Raw genomic sequence first — 24,216 nt, 5'->3', positions numbered from 1 at the left:
ACAGGGGCTGCTGCAGGCCCTGCGTCTGGCGCCACCACACTCCTCCCTGCTGCACTGGCCTTGGGTGACAAAAGAGTGTCCTACAGTCCCACCAGGGCTCCTCCAACCCCTTGGCAAAAAGGTCTGGCCCCACAGATGGCTTTCAGCAGGGCCAGCAGCCCCTTGGCCGTGGGGGTCACCCCCAGCAGGGCACTGGCCATGGGGACAGCAGGCCGCACGTCTGGCGCCACCACACTCCTCTCTGCTGTGCTGGCCTTGGGTGACAAACAAGCATCCCACAGTCCCACCGGTGCTCCTCCAACCCCTTGGCAAAAAGGTCTGGCCCCACAGATGGCTTTCAGCAGGGCCAGCAGCCCCTTGGCCGTGGGGGTCACCCCCAGCAGGGCACTGGCCATGGGGACAGCAGCTGCTGCAGGCCCCGCGTCTGGCGCCATCACACTCCTCCCTGCTGCGCTGGCCCTGTGTGACAAACGAGCATCCCACAGTCGCTCCTCCAACCCCTTGGCAAAAAGGTCTGGCCCCACAGATGGCTTTCAGCAGGGCCAGCAGCCCCTTGGCCGTGGGGGTCACCCCCAGCAGGGCACTGGCCATGGGGACAGCAGCTGCTGCAGGCCCCGCGTCTGGCGCCATCACACTCCTCCCTGCTGCGCTGGCCCTGTGTGACAAACGAGCATCCCACAGTCCCACCAGTGCTCCTCCAACCCTTTGGCAAAAAGGTCTGGCTCGAGAGGTGGCTTTCAACAGGGACAGCAGCCTTGTGGCCATGGGGGTCACCCCCAGCAGGGCACTGGCCATGGGCACAGAGGCCTGGAGCCCATTGCAGCAAAGCTCCGTGGCCAGGGCTGCTCTCCCAAACACACCCGTGGGCACAGCCAGGCGCGAGCAGCTGGGCTCACTTGGGCTGTTTCCAACTCAAACAGCCTCAGCTGCCACCAGCACTCACACAGTGCCCCAGGGCAGCTCTCCAGGTGGCCCCAACACAGCTCTGCTGGCCACCAGGGACACTGGCATTGCAACCCCCAGAGCAGATGGAGAGGTGGGAAGGGAGAACAGCTCTTGGTCTGAGGGACACTCTGGAGCCCTGGGGACACCAGCTTGGCCAGCCCCCAGCCCAGCCCACAGTGAGTACACATCCCATGGGGTCTGCACATGTGGGAATTCACCTGGGGGAGAAGCAAGTCTCACTCAGAGTTCAGAAAAATGCATCTAAAACTATCTTTTCAATGTCAAAGTTATTGTCTTGGTGCCTGCAATTTTTTCTATGTCAATAATATTTTCTGCAGGAATTGGCACTTTCTCTTTGCTAAATCAGCTTGTGAAAGCAATTCCTCTTCCTGGCAATTTAGCAGTTGCTTTTATTGATGTTACATTTCTTCACCCCAAGAGGAGGAAGCACAATAAAAGAGTGCACTGAAACGTGGCTCATGGCAACATTTGCTGCTTGTCCTTTTGCCACACATCCTGGTTTTTCCTGCAGCCTCTGGCACCAGGACACGGCAGCAGCAGTTGTGTGAGGATTTAATTTAGGGAGCCAGGGAGGAAAAGGACCTGCCTTCCCATTGCTCTCAGCAGAGGATGATTAGACAGAGTCCTCCGCAAATCCCCTGTGAGGCAGGAGCTGCCTGGAAACCCAAGAGACATTGTTTCAAGAGATGCAATTGAGAGCAGCAAGGCTGCTGAAGGTTTCGTCTGTTTGGGTTTGGGCAGATGTGTTGCAGTTAATTAGGGGATTTTTCTGTTGATTGGAGCTGAATCATATTTCAGAGAGTCAGATTTGGTGTTAAAATTACAGTTTTGTTTGGGATAGCAATGCTGCTGTCTCTGCCCATCACTAAATGTATGTTTTTCCTGTACTGTGTCACTTTCCAGTTTGGCTATTTCAGTTTTGCTTCTGCTTGTCTTTATTCTGTCTCTCATGCCCTCCACACCTCTCTGATCCCAAGTCACACATTCCTCTGCTCTTTTATCTCCCCCTCCCCTGTGATCTCATGTTCCTGGTGGTCTCCACGGATCCTGCTCCACTTCTGGTGCTCCCTCATTCCTTTCTCCCTGGAAAATGCTTTTTTCAGCCATTTTTCACCCAAAGCTGCTTCTCCAGCCTCTCTTGTCCCCCCATCCAATCTCACCAGGTGTCCCCTCCTGTCATCCTGCCCTGCCTTGGGCAGCTGTGCCAATGCCCTGCTCAGCTGCTGCCTTCTCTCCTCCTAAAAAAGATGTTTTGTTTTGTTTTTTTAATGAAAACAAAGATTTTTTTTAAAAGTACAAAATTAGTTAATTTTAACTGACAAAAACCACATAAAGCCTGTTCCCAGCTGGAAAAAAAAAAAAACCTGAAGAATTCTACGCAAAAAGAGTTCAGTTTATAAAAACTTGGTTTATATTTCTGATGAATCAAATATTCAGCCAGGTTCTTTTGCTGGGAAAGAAGCTTGTGAAGGGATTATGCCTAAGGAATAAGAGCAAGAGCCACCAAAGTGGCATCTCACTAGCCTGGGGCAGGAAATCCTGAGGGCAAAAGCCCACGTTTGGTGAAGTTTCATATGCAGCTCCTCCTTGTGGCATCATCTCTGACCTGGAGGCTCAACCTCAGCCAACTCCTCATTGTCTGGTCTTTTAAATACCAGAGATCTTTTTTATTATTATTTGAGAATAATAATGTTCTGAGAATTGTTCGGAACATTTTCCCCTCTCACCTGAGACAACTGAATGTGTTTTATCCCCTAAATACCTGTGTTCACATGACAGGACAAGCCATGGCAAAAGCAAACCCAAATCCTTTGATCTGACTGTCAGTGGTGAGGATTCCTTTGGGATCAGAATTATGCTGGGATGAAGGAACCCTCCTCCAGTGGGCTCAGGAGGTTCAGCTTTACCTGTAAAGCTTTACCTGATTACTATTTCTTTTCCTCCAATACCTGTCCTAGTTCAAGTGATTATTTTCCCAATGTGAGTAGAACTTGGGTGTAAAGTGGTCCACAGAGCTTATGCAGAGTTTTATAATTCCTTCTGTTCCATAGAAAGCAGCTAAAATGGCAGATTAAAATTGAATTTAGGAGTCAGACAGTCTCAGAGCTGGAACCTGGTGCCTGATCCCCTGTGGGGGTGCAGTTGGGTGTGGGCAGGGAGGAAAGCAGGTTGCTACACCAGAAAGCAAAGACTGGTAACTTGATTCAGAATTTTAAACGGAATCCTCAGCCAGATGATAAAGTTCTTGATGTTTTTGGTGAAGACTATTCTGTATTTATATAAACCATTGAAACATTAGGTTTTGCTGTGTCAGGGGTGGTGATTTGTTAGGAGCTGGGGGCAGAGTGAAGGCAATTTGCTGGCAATGGTCACAGCATTGGTTGATTGCAGTCATCACTAAATGCATGCCAGGGACACAAACCATGCCTTGAGGAGCCCTTTGCTCTCTGATCACTTCAGTGTCTGTAGTAACAATGCCAAGCCCAGAGACACTGGGAAACACAGAGAAACCAGGAAATAAAATGTTTGAGTCTGCCTTGATGTCATTCAGCAGATGTGAACTAGGAGGGAAGTGTACACCCTGTTGGGATTCATCTCATCCCACCACAGCTGTGCAGAGTGTAGATGTGTAAGCTCAGGCAGCAGCCCAGCCTTCCTGTGAGGCTGCAGGGAGGATTTGGTGCTGCAATTTGGTCCCTCTGGAGGGACTGATGGGACACCCAGCCTGGGAGAGCAATTCCAGTGCCTGAACAGAGCAGCATTCCAGACATCAGGAAAGATCCAAGGCAGAGCTGGCAGATATGAGACCTGCAGGAGGTCAGTGCCTTTCTTGAGAGCCACCTGGGGCTCAGGCAGGGCAGACTGAGATGCTGGATTATTTATTTTTAGACTTTTGGGGTTTGGGCTATATTTCAGAGGGCTTGCTTTCTGCTGCTATGAGTGGATGCATGTGGCCAGGGATGCTGGACACTGTGACACACCTGTCCATGGGCTGTAGCCCATAAAGCACATATTATATTTATATAATTGATATATTTATTTAGATATATTTTTAGATTTATATAATATATTAATATATTTATTATATTTTTCTTGCCTTGCAGCCTTCCAGAAACTTAGTGGCACAGTTCGGATAACAAACATGGAATACTCTCCAGGCTTTAGCAATAACAGCAGTGAGGAAAATCAAACCTTTGCACAGCTCTTTGTTGCTGAAGTAAGTGGTGAAGAAGGATGTGACCTGTTACCTGTCTCAATAAATCCCTTATATGGTCTTTTTTCCCCCAAAGCCTGTATAAGTCATCTGTGTTCCTTGACACACCTGTAAGGTTTCGCTTCTCCTGACTGCCTGGGGCTGCAGGATAAGTGTGCAGCTGTGTTTTAGAGGAAGATCAGGATTTTGGGATTCTCTGGTACCTCCATGTCCCCTCCTTCTCATACCTGCATATACTGAATTATTGATCTCCTCCGGGGGTGTGGTGGAAAGGTAATGGAACCAGCAAAGTGCTCTGATACCCTTGCCCTGAACAGCACTATCCTAATTAGCTGTATAATTGTTATTATCCTTTGCAGCAGTACCTCAAGGCTGACAGTTCTTGTAATCATCCTGGATTTTGTAGCCCCATATCTGGAAAGGGAGTGGTTTCTTGAAAAGTCACCTCTGCCCTCACTTCTAATTAGAGTGCAGGATATCAAAGCACAACATGATATCTGCTGTGCCTTTAACCCTCTCAGCATTCTGGGGTGTTGCCTTTGACAGTATTTAATATTGCAGTGAGTTTGCCAGAAGTTGGTTCCTTCTGGTGCTCCCTCCAACACACCCATGCCTGTAAATCCATGCCACTGGTTATGCTGGGCTGCTTTATTGCTTCCCTTACCTCCCCTTCACTGTCTGTGTTTTCAGAGGCCTTGATAAGTGTGGTGATAAATCCTTCACTGGCAATTTGATGGATTTTCAAATCCTGCAGAGGCCTCCCAAGGATCACTGGGGACAGAGTCACACTGGAACACTGCTGGCACAGGGGCACAGGCCAGCCTGGGGTCACAGGCAGCTGCAGGGAGGGAAGAGGGGGATCCATTTATCCTTCTTGCACATCAAATCAGTTTCCCACTGGTTTGCATCTTTCTGGGTGTGTTAGCAGAGCACAGCTTTCCTGGAGCTGTTTTGGCCCCAAGCTGTCACATCAGAAAAACTGTGACAAAACCAGAGTGATGTGATTAGCAAAGTGAAAAGGGAGCAATTCTCCACTGACCTCTCTCTCATTCAGCATCACGTTCTGCCCGAGGCTATTTCAGAACAGCACAGTATTGAAATGGACTGAAATTAATGTATTTCCTTCATTCAGTCAGATATCTTAGTCCAGGAATATAATATAATATATTTAGGAAATATATTATATATATATATTTAGGAAAAATATATAATATATTTAGGAAAAATATATAATATATTTAGGAAAAATATGTAATATATTCAGGAAAAATATAAAAATAATTGTAAAATGGTTACATGTAAAAGAACAAATAATTGTAAAATGGTTACATGTAAAGGAATAAAATGAAGTTTTGTGTCAGTTTTACCTGGGTCTCAAATTTTCAGGCAGAAAATGATCTTTTGGGATTATAAGGAGCTAACTCCTTTTCCCAGCACTCTGGGTTTGTGGATCAGGTGGAGAGATGTGTTAGTGTTGATTCCTTCCACCTCTGAGCCACTGTAAATGGGCTATAATTGCATAGCTGCTGTAAATAATATTATAAATATTGTATTTCTAGATGCCAAAGAAAATTTAGGAGACCAGAAAGATCTGTATATTTTCTTTTCAGGTTATGAGGATGAGAAATGGATCTTTTAAAGTAAATGAGGAAAGTTTTATGAGCTTTAAAAGCACTCTCAGGTTCCAGTTAAATACAGTTTGCCAGACATTTTTTTTTAAACCTCTTTGGAGTCATAATCTACAATTCAAAGGATTTATAAATCCTAATGTGTATAATGTTCTTAAGCCCCAGCGCTTAAGTGCCATGTGGTTAAATTGGCAGCACAGCAAATGGAAATATCATCCTTTAAATAATGAGAAGGAGGTAAAAACTTGATGTGCTAACCTGCACTGTCATTGTCCAGGCCAGTTCCACCACCTTTCTTGTAATGCCACTTAAAAACAACAGAGCTAAAGGCAAAAAAAAAAAACATTTAAGTCCTGGGGTTTGTTCATCTTGTGTTTTATAACGCCCCAAGAAGGATATCATGGCTTGTCCTCAACAAAATGTTGGGAAAACAAAAAGTTTGAGTTGAAAATACCTTCACTGAGGCGCAATAAATTCCCAAGTGGAAAGCTTGTTTTGAATTTGGGTGTCTTAAACTTAGCTGAGTGACAAAAGGTGTGAAACTAATAAATGATAATGCCTTATGAGTGACCCCCTCATTTGGAAGGCACATGGTCTGTGTTTGTGTAGCTGAATGCACCTAAAATGATTGTAGTTGAAGCTATATATGAGTGTAGGAACAGGGATTAAGGAATTTTCACTATTCCAGTGGAATTTCACCCTTTTGTTAATTTGAGTTTCTCCAGCTCCACATCCTGGGAGCTGCTGGTGATGGTGGCTGGGCAGATGTGCTCTGGTACCTTCTCCCAAACCACACACAGTGGGGGAGGGTTATTTTTTTTCCCCTCTCTGAGTGAAAAAAACAGTTTTCAAACAATATTCTGTTCAAATTACTGTACTTTTTACTTTTTTATTCACAGTTGCCAGACTGTCAATGCATTCCCTGCTTAGATTTCCTTTGTGTGCTATAGAAATTGCAGATATAATGACAGACAAGAAGATAATTTCTCTTGTAAGAACTCCCCATACTCAAGGGTATTATATGTTGAATATTTCATTCCAAAAAGTTCCGTTCCCACACCCCCATCCCGGTTTTGGTTTTGGTTTTTTTTTTTCCCCTAGCCCTGTTTCATCAAGCGTTGTTTTGATAACCCAGGGTGTGGTAGCTGTTGGGAAATCCTGGAGTCTCTTGGATGAAAGGTTTTGTAGTGGCACCTAGTGGCTAAATACAAATACTGTGAATGTGGCCTGGCACTATTCAAGCTCTGGGTCCTGCTTTGGGAAGAAAAATAGGAATAAGGACAGAAACAAAACAAAACAAAAAACAAAACCTATGGCCAGGTGAGGGTCAGGCTCTGGTCACAGAGAATAAGTGACAGGACAAGGGGAAATGGCCTCAGGCTGCTCCAGGGGAGGTTCAGGTTGGACATCAGGAAGAATTCCTGCATGGAAAGGGTGCTCAGGCCTTGGCAGGGGCTGCCCAGGGAGCTTTGGAGTCCCCATCTCTGCAGGTATCCAAGGAAGACCTGGATGTGACACTCGGCTCTGGGCTGGGGACAAGGTGGGGATTAGTCACAGCTTGGACTTGATGATCTTAGAGGTCTTTTCCAACCTCAGTGATTCTGTGATTCTGTGAAAAAAGAAGAACTGATAAAATAAAATTTTCAGATAGAGAAAGAGGATGAAATCAGGGTGGGCTAAGAGCATGTCACAGCTGTCTGTGTTTAATGTTGAGAGGTTCAGACAAAAAATATGAAAGCTTAAAACTCAGGACTAACCTCCAACTTTTCAGTACCTGCTTGTGAAGCAGCAGAAAAAGAGAGCAGAAGGAGCTCAAGAGGCCCTGTCTTGGTGAAAGGGGAGATTTGGGGTCTGACAAGGACAGGTTATGTTCTGCCCAGGTGTTCAGAGGAGAGCCAGCTGTCTCCATCCTCCCAGCTCAGCTCCATGGGGCACTCCCAGGTTTGCTGGGTGGGACTTAGAGGCACAAGGCAGCTGTTCTCAGGGGCACACAGGGGTTTGCTCTGTGCCATGTGGCCTTGGCACCAGCTCTGGGGACTCAGAAAAAGGCTGCAGGACACCTGCAAATCCTGGGACTGTCTGCAGGGCTGGGAAACAGACAGGGGGGAAGTCAATGCTGGGTAATGCGCAGCAGGCAGGGCACAAGGCTGTGCAAGAGCTGTGAGAATCCAGCACTAAAAGCACCAGCTCTGAGCGTGGGTGCAAGGCAAACAAGGCTTCTCCTGGTGGCTCCCAGCGCTTGCATCTTCCCTGGGCTCTTCCTGGTGGGAATCACTGCTGGCATCCCTGAGCATCACACACTGAAATGAACTGTGCCTTAAACTCGTGGCTCAAATCCAGCCCTGCTGCTCCAGATATTCCCTGCAGAAATCAGGGAGAGGAAAAAGCAGTTGGAGGTGGCCACAGTGTAACCCCCACCTGGCTCCTTAACACCCTGGTGTGGGTATCTAGAAAGAGGTGGGTATTGCTTGGCTCTGGTGAGAAATCAGCTGGAAAGCAAAGCTTGAAGGTCACCTGCTCCAAATTGTAATGTTCCTGGGCTGAGAGAGCCGTCTGAGCAGTGTGGAGTGTCAGGAGCACCTCCACTTCCACCAGCAATTCCTTGGATTGGATTGGATTCCTTGGATTGGATTCCTTGTATTGGATTGAATTCCTTGGATTGGATTGGAATTCCTTGGATTGGACTGGAATTCCTTGTATTGTAGTGTATTGTATTGTATTGGATTCCTTGGATTAGATTGGATTCCTTGTATTGGATTGGAATTCCTTGGATTGGATTGGAATTCCTTGGATTGGATTGGATTCCTTGGATTGGATTGTGATTCCTTGGATTGGATTGAAATTTCTTGGATTGGATTGGATTCCTTGGATTAGATTGGAATTTCTTGGGTTGGAATTCCTTGGATTAGATTGGATTCCTTGTATTGGATTGGGATTCCTTGGATTGGATTGGATTGGATTGGATTGGATTGGATTGGATTCCTTGGATTGGATTGGAATTCCATGGATTAGATTGGATTCCTTGGATTGGATTGGGTTCCTTGGATTGGATTGGAATTCCTTGGATTGGATTGGATTAGATTCCTTGGATTGGATTGGAATTCCTTGGATTGGATTGGATTCCTTGGGTTGGATTGGATTGGATTGAAATTCCTTGGATTGGATTAGAATTCCTTGGATTGGATTGGATTCCTTGGGTTGGATTGGATTGGATTGAAATTCCTTGGATTGGATTAGAATTCCTTGGATTGGATTGGATTCCTTGTAGTGGATTGGAATTCCTTGGATGGGATTGGAATTTCTTGGATTGGATTAGAATTCCTTGGATTGGATTGGATTCCTTGTAGTGGATTGGAATTCCTTGGATGGGATTGGAATTTCTTGGATTGGATTGGATTCCTTGGATTGGATTGGAATTTCTTGGGTTGGAATTCCTTGGATTAGATTGAATTCCTTGTATTGGATTGGGATTCCTTGGATTGGACTGGATTCCTTGGGTTGGATTCCTTGGATTGGATTGGATTAGAATTCCTTGGATTGGATTAGATTCCTTGGATTGGATTGGATTAGATTTCTTGGATTGGATTAGATTCCTTGTATTGGATTGGAATTCCTTGTATTGGATTGGGATTCCTTGGCTTGCCCCTCTCCCCAGAGGCATTTTGAGAGGCAGAACATGGGTGTTCCCTGCAGTCTCCTCCCTCCGTCTCTGTTACCAGAGGCAAGGGCTTGTGCCAAATGACAGATGAGATGTCTTAATCACTTGGCTCATTTAATATTCATGGTTAAATGTGCACCACATCCTTCAGCTGCTCTGGATTGAAAATGTTACAAAGCAAAAAGGTCAATTTTCTGCTGCTTCCCTCCAGAGCAGGAAGCACAACACTCATTTCTGAGCAGTGTACACAGCCTGGAATGTAATTGCTCCATCTGCCCATCCCCACATACATTTTGTTTTTATTCCAGGTCCAGAAATCTCTGCCCCTTGAGGTGCTCCAGCAGATGGATGCTGGTCTGATTAAAGTGCTGGTAACGGGGGTTACTAATGGGAGCACAGTGGTAAGTTTCAATTTGCTGCTTGCAGAAGAAGTGGATGTCCCCCATGTCATCACCATTTTTTCTGAGGCCTTGGAACACAGCTCCTACTTCACCATGGACAGGAACAGCCTCTCCATACACGGTGAGGAGCACCTTGTGCCCCAATAATTCTTCACAGCCAGATAAATAACAAAAGCTATTATTAATCTGTGTCTTCTGAGATGAAAATACCTGTAAAACACATGGATGAAAAGCCTTTCTCTCTCCTTATATTGCTCCTGCTTATCCATCCAGTAAGTTTTTCAGAGAACACCCACAGGTGACATAGGAAGTGAGGTACCACTGATCCAAAAGGACAAAACCAACGGGTCTTTGTGACAATGTCTAGAATCAGTTTTACAGAGAAAAAGATAAGGAGATGTTAGGGGTCATGGATTGAGGGGTTTATAAGCTACCAGTGGAAATGAGTCCCTGAACACAGCCATAACTAGCACAGTTTAAAATAATTTAAAAACGCATTACACTCTGCTTTGCACTAATAATTTTTCCCTGAAATAGAAATCCCAATAAATAAATGAATATGTGGGTTCTTCTTCACTGGGAATAGTTGTTTTCCTCATACACCTGTGGCTCTGGAGCTCAGGTGAAAGCTCACACTTTGCCAAGCCCAGCATGATGGCTGATTGTACAACTTTGTAATGAAGTTAGTAACAAAAAAGATTAATCTCCTGACTAAGAGCAGCTGAATTCTGTTTCACAAGTCACCTCTGAAAAAAACCCCAAATACTGTATCCCTGACATGATCCATTTGTTCTTTATTATAAGCTGTCAATTAGAACCTCATGCAAAATTACTTCAGAAACATATTTATGCTCTGTCCATAATTTTTTTTTTTTTGCCTGTTACACTCACAGCTGTAAATCTGAAAAGTTACATATCCTGGTAATTAGTAGGATCACAACTGTCTTGGGGTGGTGCTTTGTAGAGTGCCTCCTCCCCTCAAACCTGGGCTAAAACAAAGGGTTTGTTTAGGAACAGGTCCCCATAGAGCAGGTGGCTGGTGCTGCTTTCTGGGTCCCACCTATGCTCTGGTTTGCTCCAGTTTTTAGACTTTGGAAGAAGAAAGAGAAATAAAAGCATGTTTTTTCTCTCAAAAATGAATATTTTAGCTGGGTAAAAATTAAGACAGTGAGTAGATTACAACCTGGATCAGTGACACAAGCCTTCTGCTTCACTCATGCTGGGCATTTGTTCAGCATCTCCTCAAAACTGTGAAATGGGGGAAAAACTGTGGAGGCCCCTGGGGTTAGAAGCATCCTCTTGGGAATGTACTATATTAATATTTAATGTTGTAAGATTCTTTTAAGAGTTCTGTTTCTCATACTTGCCACAAAAATTAGACAGGATTGTCCAGATTCTTAGTGATTTTCATTAGCAGTGGCAGAGAGGACAGAAGAGGAAATAAAAAAAAAGTAACAGAAAATACTTGATAGGTGGTTTCACCTCTGTATGGCAGCAGGGAGGAAATGCTGATATTGCAAACTACATTTTTCTATGAGCTGATTCATCTGGCTTCTCTCTTTCCTCAAGTCATTTGTTAGCTGATGTATGATGGGTCTTTAATTTCCTAAATTCTCTTAAGCTTCTTCAGTAATTTATATTTGGGTTTGTAACCACAATGACAAGGAACATTTTTTACTGAAGTTACAAAGATTTGTCAATTGATACCAGCCTTTGTTCAGTTTTAACTAAGATATTAATGTGATGATAAGTTTTTGGGAAATCCAGCTCTGGAAGAGCTCCAACTTTTGTTTTCCTTCCTTTATTGTGCAAATCAGTGACTTTTGCATTTGGGACATTTCTGGAAGCTGGGTAGTTCCATAAGGTTGTACAGATTTTATATGTTGCTTGGGAAATAGGTGGTATTTTTATGTTTTAGCCACTAACATTATTTAAGAGAAGTTTTGTGCAATGAGACACATTGAGTTTATTGTCTTGATTCTCTCTCAGTCAGTGGTGGGTGAATACTCAGGGTGTAACTCCAGACCTGTGCTGGATGTTGGTGTTTGACACACACTGATCTGAACCTGTGCTTCCCTTTTTCCCCACTTTTTTCTTCCTGGAACCATTACAGATTGCCACTGACACATTTATTCCTCTCTCTCAGGACACACCTGCAATATGGGGCTGCCACATGAGGTTTGTCCCATGCATCCCCCAAAATGAGTTTTCCAAAGCCCTCAAGGTCCCATCTTTTTGGGTAATAACTGGTCACAAATGAGGCCTGTGGTTTTTTATCAGACTCCTGGTGATGCCCCCAGCCAGAACTGGGCAGTCTCCTACAGCTCCAGGCAAAAACATACGAACACTTGCTGAGCAACTGCCAGTGGGGAATATTGTGCAAGCACTGATCTTCCAAAAGCTGTATGTGCCTGTGTTACACACTAATTATTGCAGCTGCCAGGAAATAAAGAACTTCAGCTTTACTGATGGACAGGCACTTTATGTGTCTCATGGGCTCCTTTCTAAAAAAAGCCCCAGCTTTGGCAGTAAGTAGAGCAGGTTAAAAGAACAAAAGAAACTAGTTTCCTGCCAGTAACTCTGAGTTTCCTCCTAAGAGTTTGCTTTTGCCTAATGAGAGCAATCTCAACATGTAAATTACAGCAGTACCTTTATTTTTGGCTCTCTTCAGCACTTCCCTTCAGCCAGAAGGCAACAGTGACAGATAAGAAACCTGTGAACAGCACAATTTTACCTGTGACATCTCTGCAAACTTCAGCTCATGTCTCCTCCCCTGCTTTGCTGGACTTCTCTCCTGCTGAGCACAAAGCTCTGGAGGACACCATGTTCTCCAGCACAGTGCTGAGTCCTCTCACCATGGATCCCATGGCAACTCCTGATGTTTCTCCTCAAGCACCTCCAGCCCCCCTGGTCAAACCCACCCAAGAGGTTTCCATTAAAGATGCTGTGAGCGTGTTTTGTGAGATTGAGAGGATCGTCCTTGCCATCCAGAAGAGGTTCTTGCAGCAGGAGTCTATCCCAGAGAGCTCCCTGTTCCTGGGGGAGCCTGGCTGCAATGTGAGCACCAGCAATGGCACCCACGTCGTGCTGCAGGCGGGCTGGAGCGACTGTGGCACCCAGGTTGAGACCGTAAGTCTCCTGAGCAAGGGAATGCCAGCAAGCCCTGGAGCACTTTATTTCTCTTTCAGGAGGGGAGAGGCAGTGGCAGATCCTTAGCTAGGTGTGCAGTCTGTTAGCTGCTGAACTGTTGGAGAAAGAAATCCCCTTCCTGTGATGGAAAGTTAACTCTCTCACCAAAGAGAAGGGGAATCTTTGAGGTCAGGCAGCAAAACTCAAGGGCCTGTCCAAACTGAGAATCACTTCTCATGCCTCTTCTGGGTTCCCTTTGCAGCTGGCTTTTCTTAAAAGTAATTTCATCATCTTATGCTCACAAATACTTCAATAGCTACCAGCAGTGGGGACAAAGAGTGACAGCTCTCTTTGGATCCCAACCCAATGGCTGTGTTCAGACCATGCCAAAGTACAGAAACTCCCTCCTGGAGCAATGGCCATTGCTAAGGAATGTCATTGTCCCATCCCTGGAAGTGTTCAAGACCAAGCTAGATGGGGCTCTGGGCAACCTGGTCCTAGTGGAAGGTGTCCTTGCCCATGGCAGGGGGTTTGGAACTCAATGATTTTTAACTTAATGATTTTTTGGAACTTAAGATCCCTTGCAGCCAAAGCTGTTCTGTGATTCTGTGATTCTATGATATGACAAAAAGGAAAAGGAAGGAAGACTGGTGTATTTTCTTTGCCTCCCTGTACAGCAACAAAGATACTGGAGGTTTCATCTGTTTGATTTTTGCTGTCAGGAGAATGAGGAACACCCAAGCACCTGAAACTGGAAAGCTCTGGTACAACCCTGGAAATACTGATGTGTTTTCTCCTTTCTGTGCTGCAGAACATGACTACTACTGTGGTGAGAACCACCCTTCGGAATGATGTTTCTGCTCAGGGAATAATCCACCACTTGAACATTGCCAGTCCCATCCACTGTGTGTTTCAAAATGATGTCTTGACTTCCTCTGGGTACACTGCAGAAGGGTGAGGAACACCTCTCTCTGCTTTGAAATTCTGCTGTGTGGCTGATGCTGCTGCACTGGGAAACCCTCAGGGGCTGTAGCTGTACCCAGGAGCAGCACTGGGAGTAGTCTGGGAGTCCTGTGCTCAGAATGATGCCTTAAGTTTTAGCTGTTATATTTTTCAGATCCTGTGCTGCATTTGTGTATAACTCTGAACTCCATGTAGAGTGTTTGTAAGCTCTCTTCACAGTGTGGTCAGACAAAACAATCCTTCCAGACCTGAGAACCAAAGTCATCATCACAGCCTCAGGCCTGAAAAGTATAAACAAAATTAAATTGGGGGGAAGCAAACTGAGGAAATGTGACTTAATTACTTGGACAATTAACCTCTGATATGCAAATAGAACCAAACTTGTATCTCATGACCATTATCCATCTTGGCTGTAGCCTCTGCCAGGCTCCTGCATGGCCTAAGATGTATCTGTTAAAGGCCTTTAATAAATATCCACTTTATTCTCTAACTCTGTCTAGCCTGTGCTCTAGGTAGCCAGTCCAAGGCATCAAGGAGGTCCCTGCTGTGTGCTCCTCTCCTACTCCAACTAATGTGCCAGTAGATCCAACAAGCTTGGCCTTTACCTGGCTAAACCACAGGTGGAAATAAACCTTTGGGAACTGCAGGTTCAGGAGTCAGAATTCCTGATCTCCTCATTGCCTTCCTGGGCAATCCCTTGTAGCAATAACAGCATTTTTCTGCTTTTGGAGCACATCAATTGTGTATCTTTCCACCTGATGTGGGCCTGTAGATTGCTATGTGGCTTCTGAGAATGGCAATTTTTAACCCCCCACAAATCTTTATTTGGTCAACTTGAAAAACCAGAAGATCATGCAAATACTATTTTGTTGTGAAAGGCCCCACCTTCAAGTAAGATGGAATCAGAGCCACACTTCACAGAAAATCAAGGCTGTGCTGACAGAAGATGTGACAGCCCAAGCCTTTCTGTCATGGGGAGTGTCCTCCCTTCATACAAGTGCAACTCCTCGCCTGCCTATCATCCTGCTTCAACTATTGGCACCAAATCCAGTTCCTGTTTCCTAGCCCTGTCCAGAGATTGTGTTTTCCTTCCTATTCCCCAGCAAAGTCTTTGTTAGGCCACTTTTCTTTGAGCTCTATAATTTTCTCATGCCTTTCACTTTCTGTTCAGATTTTCCCCATATTTTTTTTTTTTTTTTTTTTTTTGGCTCTTCTCTTCTGCACTAAGCTTTTACTGTCCTTATTTTGAGCTTTCAGGGAGTTCATAGCCTTGTTCCCCTTCTGCTTCGCTCTGGTATTTCTCCCTGCCCTGTTTGAATTGCTGAGACCACCCTTTGGATTTTCCCACTTGTGTTTCCATTCTCTCTACCTTCCCAGCTGAAAATTCCATGCTTTTTCACCTTTCCTTTTGAACAGTGTTATGCCATCCTGGTCTGCAGATTTTAAATATATGGGGAAACAAGCACTGATTTAAGTCTTGCAGAAACTCACAGTAACCTTTGTGATCTTTAAAAAAGGATAATTGATTTTTCAGACTTTACACCATCTTTGAAGATTTGCACGGATCTGGATACTTCAGAACAGAAATGCAGTTGTTCATTGGCAACTCCCCAGTCCCCAGAAATTTCAGAGTCTCTGCCAGTGAGGATGTGCTGATCGAGGTGGGGATGCAGAGGGCAGACAGCCAGCTCAAGGTGGTTCTCACTGACTGCTGGGCCACCCCAACAAATAATTCAGTGGATTCCCTGCCATTTGTTTTTATCAGCAACAGGTACAGCAATGCCATTTGCAAATACCATGAGCCATGCCTTAGGTCTTACTGACTAATAATGTGTTATATTTTAAATGGCTTTTACACGTGTTCTCATCATTCACATGTACAGTCCTTTTCTATCTGGCCTGGTTACACCTTCTTTGAACAAGAAAGGTTGATATAAAAAGGGATTTCAAAGGGCTATGTGAAAGTTTTTTGGGTTTGGTTGTCTTCCTTCCAGTTTTGTGAGGGAATTGTGTTTTTAACCTGAAGGAATCACTTGAAGGTGATTTTGGCAGTCAGTAGTGAAAGAGCATTTGAGAAATGGGTGCTTTATCTCCTGCTCTATGGTTCAGAGCTTGTGGTTGCAGCTTTATCAAGAGCTTATGTGTCTCTTGTCAACAAAGAAATAGGATATTTAATTCCTCACACATGAAATTAGAGCAGCCTCTGCTGAAAGAGGTTTGTTCCTGTCTGGATCCCTGATCTCACCCCAGTGTCATATTTCTTAGGCTCACCTTAAAATACAGGATAAACATTTTGCTCAGTAACAAAATCTAGTCCTGTAAGTTTGAAGTTTTTTTTCAATTTGTGTTTGGTGAAGCCATGTTTAAATTCTTCTTTCTGTTACTCTTTCCCTCCTTCTCCAGCTCTCCAACCACTTCTCACTGCTCCTGTTCCACTTGGTTACTGTGAGAATAAAGCAGCAAAAAACCCCTTATCACCACTGCACTGCCAGAGCTGCCTCATGAAGGGTCTGGCTGTGACTTCCCAAAGGAAGGAAAGCCTTAAAACCAAGTTCTGTGCTATAACCAAAACCTGCCTTCTCTAGCCTTAGCTGCTCTGTGTGGTTTTTGTCTCCCTTTTCAGCTGCCCCATCCCAAATACCTACACCATGCTGCTGGAAAATGGGAATTCAAGCAAAGCTCAGTTTAAGATGAAAATTTTCTCCTTTGTCAACAACTCTGTGGTTTACTTACACTGCAGAATTCGTATTTGTATGGAGGCACCAGGAAGCACCTGCAGGACTGTAAGTGGTTTGCTCTGATTTGCTATTTCCCCCCCAAAAAATGTACTTTTCTCAGTGCCATATGGAGTCCTGCAATGGACTGGAGGGAGTAATGTTTCCAAATAAGGTTTAAAATAACTCTAGAGATTTCCTTTGCTCTCTGCTGAGAGCAGAGAGAAGTGGGGAAACACCACAACCATGTGGAAGTTTCAGCTTTTCCTCCTGTGGCTCATCCTCCTAGAAAAAAAGCATGGAGCTTGCACAGGGTTGAGGAACCTGAGAACTGGACCTTTCACTCATTTTAAGGATGACTAAAAAGCAATGAAATTAGGCTGGGTAGAAAAGTATCAGCTCAGATGGATGTGTCACAAAATAGGAACTCCCAGAGTAGCAGTGTCAGAACAATGTCTGAGCAAATTTATATATTTTTCTGTCCTTTTTTTCTTATCCCCTACAGATTTGCTTCTTCAACTGAGAGTTTAGGTGCCAGGAAAGGAAGCTCAGTGTCATTAAGTTTCTAGGGCTGTGACTTTAATAGAAATTATTATGGCTTTTCAAAGCCTGATTGCTTTTTAAAGCAATAATCCAAGCCATGTTCTGATAAGAACTGCAGTTTTTAATTGTCTGTGCTACAAAGCATTGCATTGTTTCTTTTTACTTGCAAGTAAGTGATACACAGCTTTATCTGAAAATGTGTTGCTACCATAGAAAGAAGGAAAAATATGTTTAACTGACGGCTTTTTTTTATTACTAACTGACACTTGGGAATTCTTCTCTTCCTCTGCCAACCTTCCTGGCTCTTTTTCTATCAAGGATGTTTTCATTAGCAGTTTGGTGTTCCCCCATTGTTCAACGCTTTCCTCTAGCTCTAAATAAAACAGTTTAAACTCATTATAAAGCAAAGGATCTCTTCCTAAAGGATTTTAAAAGGCTACCAGAAGATGCTTGTTTCCTTTCTCGAAGTATAAGGCTTCCTCCAGATTAAAAAATGTGTTCTGATTATTTTAAATATATATCTACATATACATATATATATGTATGTATATGTATATTTAAATATATATATATATATATAGGATGCATTGTTCTTTCTCTTATGCAAAATTTACCCCTATGAGAAGCCAGTGAATTCAGTACCTTTGATTGAGGCTAAATTGTGATGTGGGGAAGACAAGCACCAGGCACATCTACACAGGGTGAGCAATGGCTTTTACAAAGGGAGGAGGAGCTGCAGAAGATGCAGAGATCAAGGAAGATGAGCAACAACAGAGGATATTTGTAAATAATGTAAGATGGCTGGGAAAGTGCCCTGGGCCTGGGATCTGACCCTCTGATCTGTTACTCTGGGGAACAGTGACTTTCTTCAGGGCAGATTTAGCTCAGCTCTTCACCCACACACTCAATATTTACATCTTGGATTATTTCTTCTTACTCAGCCTATTTATTCCTTGTTTTCTCTGTGGAAGATAGTAAGGTGCTCTCAGGTTTAGAGCTGAAAAAAATGGACAGGCTGAGGGGAAAAGCAGTAAGAAATGAGTTAGGAAAATTACTTTGAATGTGAAGAGGAGTGATGTGCCACCACCATGCAGATGTTTGGTGGAGTGTGGCTGCTCCATGGCCATGTGGAACAAAAAATTCATTGCCACCAGGGAGCAACTACATAAAGATGTTCCCTACTGGATCCACCTACCTGGGAAAGCTATTTGGGAGCAGACCAAAGTCATAAATAACCACATTTTTATGGGGGCTGACCCAGCTGAAGACACTTTTGCTGGCAGTGGATTGTAGAGATTTTCCAGTGCAGCCAAACTGGTAACTCTGATGGGACATTCTGGTGTAAGCAAGATGGTAAGACACCATCCTGATAATTTTGCTGGTTATGGTATAATGCTGCCACTTCTCTGGGGTTTTTGTGCCCTTCCAGGAGAACCACAGTACCCTTTGAATAATGCCAGGAGGTTTTGGTTCCCATCAGGGACCTTTGGGCTGCGACTTAAAACAAAAAGACGGCAAACATAAAAAAAGGAAGTGCGCAGAAAATGCCTGTGAATGTGCTGCCAGGACAGGGATTTCAGCCTTGTAGTTCCCAGATTAGTGGTTCTCTTGTCACTGAAGCTGTGGGTAGCTTCAGAATGACACCTGGCTCAGCAGGGTCTGAAAGCTGCTGCTGCTTTTGCTGGTGCTGGCTGCAGGATCTGCTGTGCCTGCCAAACATCCAAACAAAAGTGCTTGCAAAACCCTGGCATTAGTGATAAATTTATTCTCCCATAAGGTTTCTCTAAAACAAACAGCAAGTTAATGAAAAGGTTGTCTGTGTGAAGAGCCTGTTCACAGCAGTGTGTTCCAGTGTGACTAATTACAGATTTTATACTGATTTTTCCCTGATGCCATTTCTTTTGGTGCTAATTTCAGTCTAACAGAGCATAACATTAAGAAACAAAAGCTGGATGGTGAGAGTAGCACTGGGCTTTCACAAGCTCACCAGAAGGTTTTGTATTTTGAATTAATAAGCCACATGACTTGTTGGAGTTTGATTTGATGTTGCAGAGGTGCCATGCAAGGGCTCGGCTCCTGAAGGCTGGAGAAACCATCTCCCTGCACAGAACATCCTGGGGACCCCTGTGGAAATCAGCTGGTGAGTTGAGGACAGACTATCATGGCAGGATTATTTTGTGCTGGCCTGTGGCACACAGGGGTTTTGTGCCCCTCTCTATTCCTTGGGAGCAAGCATGCCTGCTGGAGCCACGTGGCAGCGTGGAGAAGCACGTGCCCTCCTGGGAGCAGGGTCTGTCAGGTTGTCAAGGGAATGTAGAAAGGAAGATAAAGTGCTTTTGTGTGGCTGTTTGCACAGGGTAGCAAGTGCAACAACCACAAAATCGAACAATTATTTCAATTGTAAGGTGTGAAAGCAGACTTGATCTTTTCAGATTGCAATCGGTTTTCCAAGTGTTTACACTGCTCTCAGTCTGCAATTATTTTGGGCTCTGAAGTCCCAAATCAGAGGATGTAAGAGATTTTATTGTTGTGTTTCCTTTGGCTCCCTGGCGCTGACTTCATTTCCACGGTGAGGGGAAGTGGCAGAGCACAGCTGATGCACAGCACCCTTGGTTAATTTGGTGCACTGCAGGTTAATTGAGGGCAAACCCCAGCACTAGGGACAAGCAAAGTCTAATTTGTTATGCACCTGAATTTTCTGCATTTAACCTGAGTGCTGCTTTCAAGAGCACCCTTGGTCTCTCATGTTTTCAGTCATTTGGCCCCCTCCAACTTTACATTTAGAACTTCTTAACATAAAACACTCATTGAGAGTGGTTTGGCTCACCAATATCAGACTTAACTTGTGGCTGCCACAAACTGAAAGTTCATAATGTTCTTTTGGACCTAGGCACTGACTCTGACTTAGAAGAATATATTTTTCTTCCATTACATGATCTGTGCAAATAGGCCCTCAGTGCTCATTTCTGAATTAGTTCTTTTTTTTTTTTTTTTAATAAAGCAAATAATGCAGTTTTCTTTCTTTAGCTCTTGCAACAAGTAGCTCTCACTCCCATTTTTGCTGGAGATCCTGATTAATTTCTAATTTTGAAAAATGGTCATTTCCCTAAAGGCCCTCTGGTGAGGGGAGTTTTCTTTGAGTTGTGCTGAATTGATAAATTGATTTCTAAGCAAAGGTGGCACTTTTGGATGCTGTCTCTTATTTCTAGTTTGGATAACCACCCCACATTTTAAGTGATCTACATCTCTGTGTTGAAGGGGATAACATGAATAGTGATGTCAGGAAATAACAGCTGTAAATGCTGCAGTGAACATGAAAAACTTTACCTGCTCTGCCAGCACTTGGTCACATGCCATGGCAAAGGCCACTGTTCCGTGTCCCCAGGAGGGCCAGCTCTGTGTCTGGCAACAGGCTGCCATTTCCACTGGGCATGTTCTACTTTATTCCTTTGTTTCATGCTGAAATTCAAAAAATGAGGCTGAATATATTACACAACACTGCTTTGACCTGTCTTGGAGTGATGCCCTGGGCTGTCTGTAGCTTGAACTGCTCTTACTGACCTCTGTGGCTGCCAGCAGTGCCCTTTGGCAAAAAATCTTGTCTCTAATTGCAGTGATATTTATCTTCTGTGTACGTCAGGTACCACACAAGTGCCTGGCAAAACAAGTGCTGTCCTGAAAGTGTAAGCAAACAAATGGTTTGTAAATGTAAGCAAATGCAGGTTTTTGTAGGTGCATCAAGCCTTTGCAGGAAGGAACTATAAGAACTTGTACAAACATGAAGAGAGGCAAAATAATAAAGGGAGAGGGGTTTCTGCTTGCAGATTTGGACAGATATATGGAAATGGTTCAAAGGGAACCAGGAGAACACTTTCTGTCTGTGATCTGTGGTGCCCTGGGAGGCACTTGGCAATGTGGGACTTGAGTTTTGCCCACACTGGGGGCACACAGGTCCTGTGCCCTGTGTGCCAGACTTGTGCAGACATTGCAGACAGCCTCAGGCTGCTCAGCTGGCTCTGAATGGCTGCTCAGGTGCAGCACTGACACCAAGCCAGTGCCACTCCACTGAGCCACATCTCTGCTGGCTCAGCTGGGAGCTTAGAGACCCAGCAGACACAGAAAATCCTTCCCCAAATACTGTGTGTTTGAAGAACAGTTACATACATGAGAAAAGCAAATCAACTCATTTTTATAATCATAGATGAATGGAGGCAGGGTTAAGATAGGGGAATGCTTCCCCTCTAAAGTACTTCTGAAAGTAAGGCAGCATTTAAAAAGTCACCAGTAGTAATTCTTTAATTCTAACTTTAGCTGAAAATCACGCTCATGTCTGCAGGGACCCTACACTGCTATGTAAAAGAGAGCAGGGTCTGTCCTCACACCTTTTCCACGAGAATCACCCTCACCAGAGGCTGATACACTTCTGTAGCACAGTTCTGTACTGGCACATTGGCTAATTAACATGCAGGGCTTGTTTCTCTCCCCAGTAAAAGATTTAGGAATTTCTAAGTTTTTTTTTTTCTTTCACTTCTTGATTTTTTTTTTTTAATTTTTAAATTTTAATTTTTTTTTAGCATCTGGTTCCAAGAGAGAGAAGGAGGCTGGAATGGGAATTGGATCCATCATCCTCACAGCCCTTGCTGTGTTTGGTTGTGTGCTGGGAGTTGTGACCCTTCTCATTCTCCTGTACCAGCGAAGGACAGGAAGATGCAACCTCAGGATCAAGTCTGACAACTTCAGCTACCAAGTGTTCTATGATTAGTGACTCAAGGTTACCACATGCAGGTACTCAATTTTGATCAGTTGCATTTTTTAGCTGTTTATCTCTTTCTGAAACGGTGAAATATTTGTATATGACCATCTTATATGAGAATATTTGAAGCTGCTGTCCTTTTTGCTGTGGGTTAAGGCTTTATAAGTAAGAAAGAAATTCCTACTGTTCTTCCCTATTTTCAAATGATGCAAAGAACAAGAGGAGGAAAACAGCATTTTTTCCTTCATCTTCCTTCGTGGCTTTGATCTCAGTCAGAGTAAATGACACATCACCTTAGAAAACACCAATAAGCATTTCCACAAAAAAGCCGTGTAATTTTTGGATTTAAATCAGTGACTACTGTAATAAAGGAGACAAACTTTACCACTCTCTTCATAAATTTTTCTCAGAAGTTCAAGAAGAGTTCTCAGAACCCTTTCTGCAAAAGCTTGGGTTTAATTATTAGTTTTTTGAGATTTTTTTTGAGAAAGTAGCGGGATGTTAAACATAAAGAGCTTGAAATATTGAGATGCATAAGCAGTTCTTACATGTGCCTGCAGAGAGTCTGAAAACACAGCTCTGAGGAGACTTAACCACTGACACATGGTCTTGGGAATTTAACACTTTTTCAGGATATCACAGGATTCAGAACTTTTTCTGTAAAATTAGTCTGTTCTAGCAGCTCAGCATCATTTACATGCTTGTCTCTTTAAGAGGAGGAGAGAGAAGTGAGAAAGCTGGCAGGCTGAGGAACAACACCTAACAGCACTTCACAGCTCGAGGATGTTTGCTGGGATGGAATTTTCTGTTCCTGGAAAAGGGTTTATTTGTCATTATTGCCAGAGTTAGTCAGTGACCCTTCCCTGGTGCAGGCCTCCCACAGGACAATGCCACAGCCTCAGGAAATGCACTGGACACATCCCTGTGGCATTTGCAGATAATTCATTTCAATTCAATGAGCACAGAATTCTATCATTTAATATACACCGAGGCAAAGGGCAGGGAGCACTATCCCAGCTTCCTGCTTGTAAGTCCTGAGTGGTTGCATTTTGCTGTATTTCCATCTCTTTCATCCCTCTTACCCATCTCTGGGCAGCTCCTGGGACATGGCTGCAGGTGAGGGTGATGCTCTGGTGGCTTCCCAAGGGCTGGATGTGCCAGGAGCCCCAAGGGAAGGTCCCTGGGAGTCCTTGATACAACTCCAGCAGCTGCAGTTCCATCATAAATCCCACCATGGAGCCATAACCCAGCAGAAAGGGTATATTGGGGTTCATTGAATTCAAACCTGCACTCAGGAATTTCTGAGTCTCTGCACAGAGCAAGAGTGGCTTCTCTTGCATTCATCATTCTGCTCTCCTGAGTAATACCTTGTTGTTACAATACCTCAGGAATGGGAATTCTGGAGTTGTGCAAAGATGCTGTAGCAGAAAGGATATAGTCAGGCTCATAACACTTCTCCATCATGATGGAGCCTCAGCTGATGGCTCCATTTTGGAGCTGGCACTACTCAGCTCTTCTTTCCCATGTATTTACTGTCTTTGGAAGGGGGTTGATTACCTGTCTCAATCCTGATTAATTTGTTTAATTTCTTTTTCCCTAGTGGAATCATATCACATGGAGAACTGAAGTTTGTCTTCACTCAACATTTGGCTTTCCTTGCTCTACACATCACTGACTCTTTCAAATTATTGTAATATATAAAAAGCTTCTATACCCCCTTTCTCCTCTGCACCTTTTTTTTCCTTAGCAATCTGGTTCTTCCCTGGTATCCTAAGAACTCTTTGTGACAACAGCTCCAGGTTGTAGTGAATTTTGGCAGTTTTTCCACTGATAAAATAGGAGGGAAGAAAACAAAGACATCTGGCCCTCTCTTCGAGTTTCAAGATCTGGTTTTCTCACGGTGACATATCACTATGTGCTCATCTTAGCATCACTTGTGCCATTAATATTGACAAGCTGCATGTTTCCATTGATATTCAAGGAAGTAAATCAGCAAACCCTCAGAGAGATGTCTTTTTCAGTTTGTAATTTGCTGTTTACCCAGGGTGAGGTTGAAACTTTGAGCTGCAGCAGCGTTGAAGAGCCAATTGTGCAACGCCTTAAGTATACAGAAGCTGGGGAACCAGCACTGGATTTGCCACCAAGTAAGGAAGAGTCACTGTGAATCTGGGGTTTAACCTACTCAGGGTGTTCTTCAGCATGAGTTTTTAAATTTGATTCATTCTGTCATTGACAACGTTTCAGTGG

The 24,216-nt window shown here is 44.0% G+C and overlaps 1 protein-coding gene across 1 annotated transcript in view; it reads left to right on the top strand.

Annotated features, from left to right (window-relative positions):
• Positions 1-23,825, top strand: part of UMODL1 (uromodulin like 1) — a 51,170-nt gene extending 27,345 nt beyond the window's left edge. Inside the window, exons 12-20 of the mRNA XM_031062147.1 lie at positions 4,071-4,183; positions 9,775-9,988; positions 12,539-12,996; positions 13,808-13,950; positions 15,494-15,730; positions 16,583-16,742; positions 19,269-19,356; positions 21,791-22,001; positions 23,570-23,825. Coding sequence (XP_030918007.1) covers positions 4,071-4,183; positions 9,775-9,988; positions 12,539-12,996; positions 13,808-13,950; positions 15,494-15,730; positions 16,583-16,742; positions 19,269-19,356; positions 21,791-21,978 — 1,601 coding nt within the window. The 3' untranslated portion in view covers positions 21,979-22,001; positions 23,570-23,825. The remainder of the gene's footprint in view (positions 1-4,070; positions 4,184-9,774; positions 9,989-12,538; positions 12,997-13,807; positions 13,951-15,493; positions 15,731-16,582; positions 16,743-19,268; positions 19,357-21,790; positions 22,002-23,569) is intronic.
• The last annotated feature ends 391 nt before the right edge of the window (positions 23,826-24,216 follow it).

Source organism: Geospiza fortis, unplaced genomic scaffold (assembly GCF_000277835.1).
Source record: "Geospiza fortis unplaced genomic scaffold, GeoFor_1.0 scaffold17, whole genome shotgun sequence".
NCBI lineage: Eukaryota > Metazoa > Chordata > Aves > Passeriformes > Thraupidae > Geospiza > Geospiza fortis.
The sequence above is the reverse complement of the archived record's forward strand: the minus strand, read 5'-3'. Positions and strand labels throughout refer to the sequence as shown.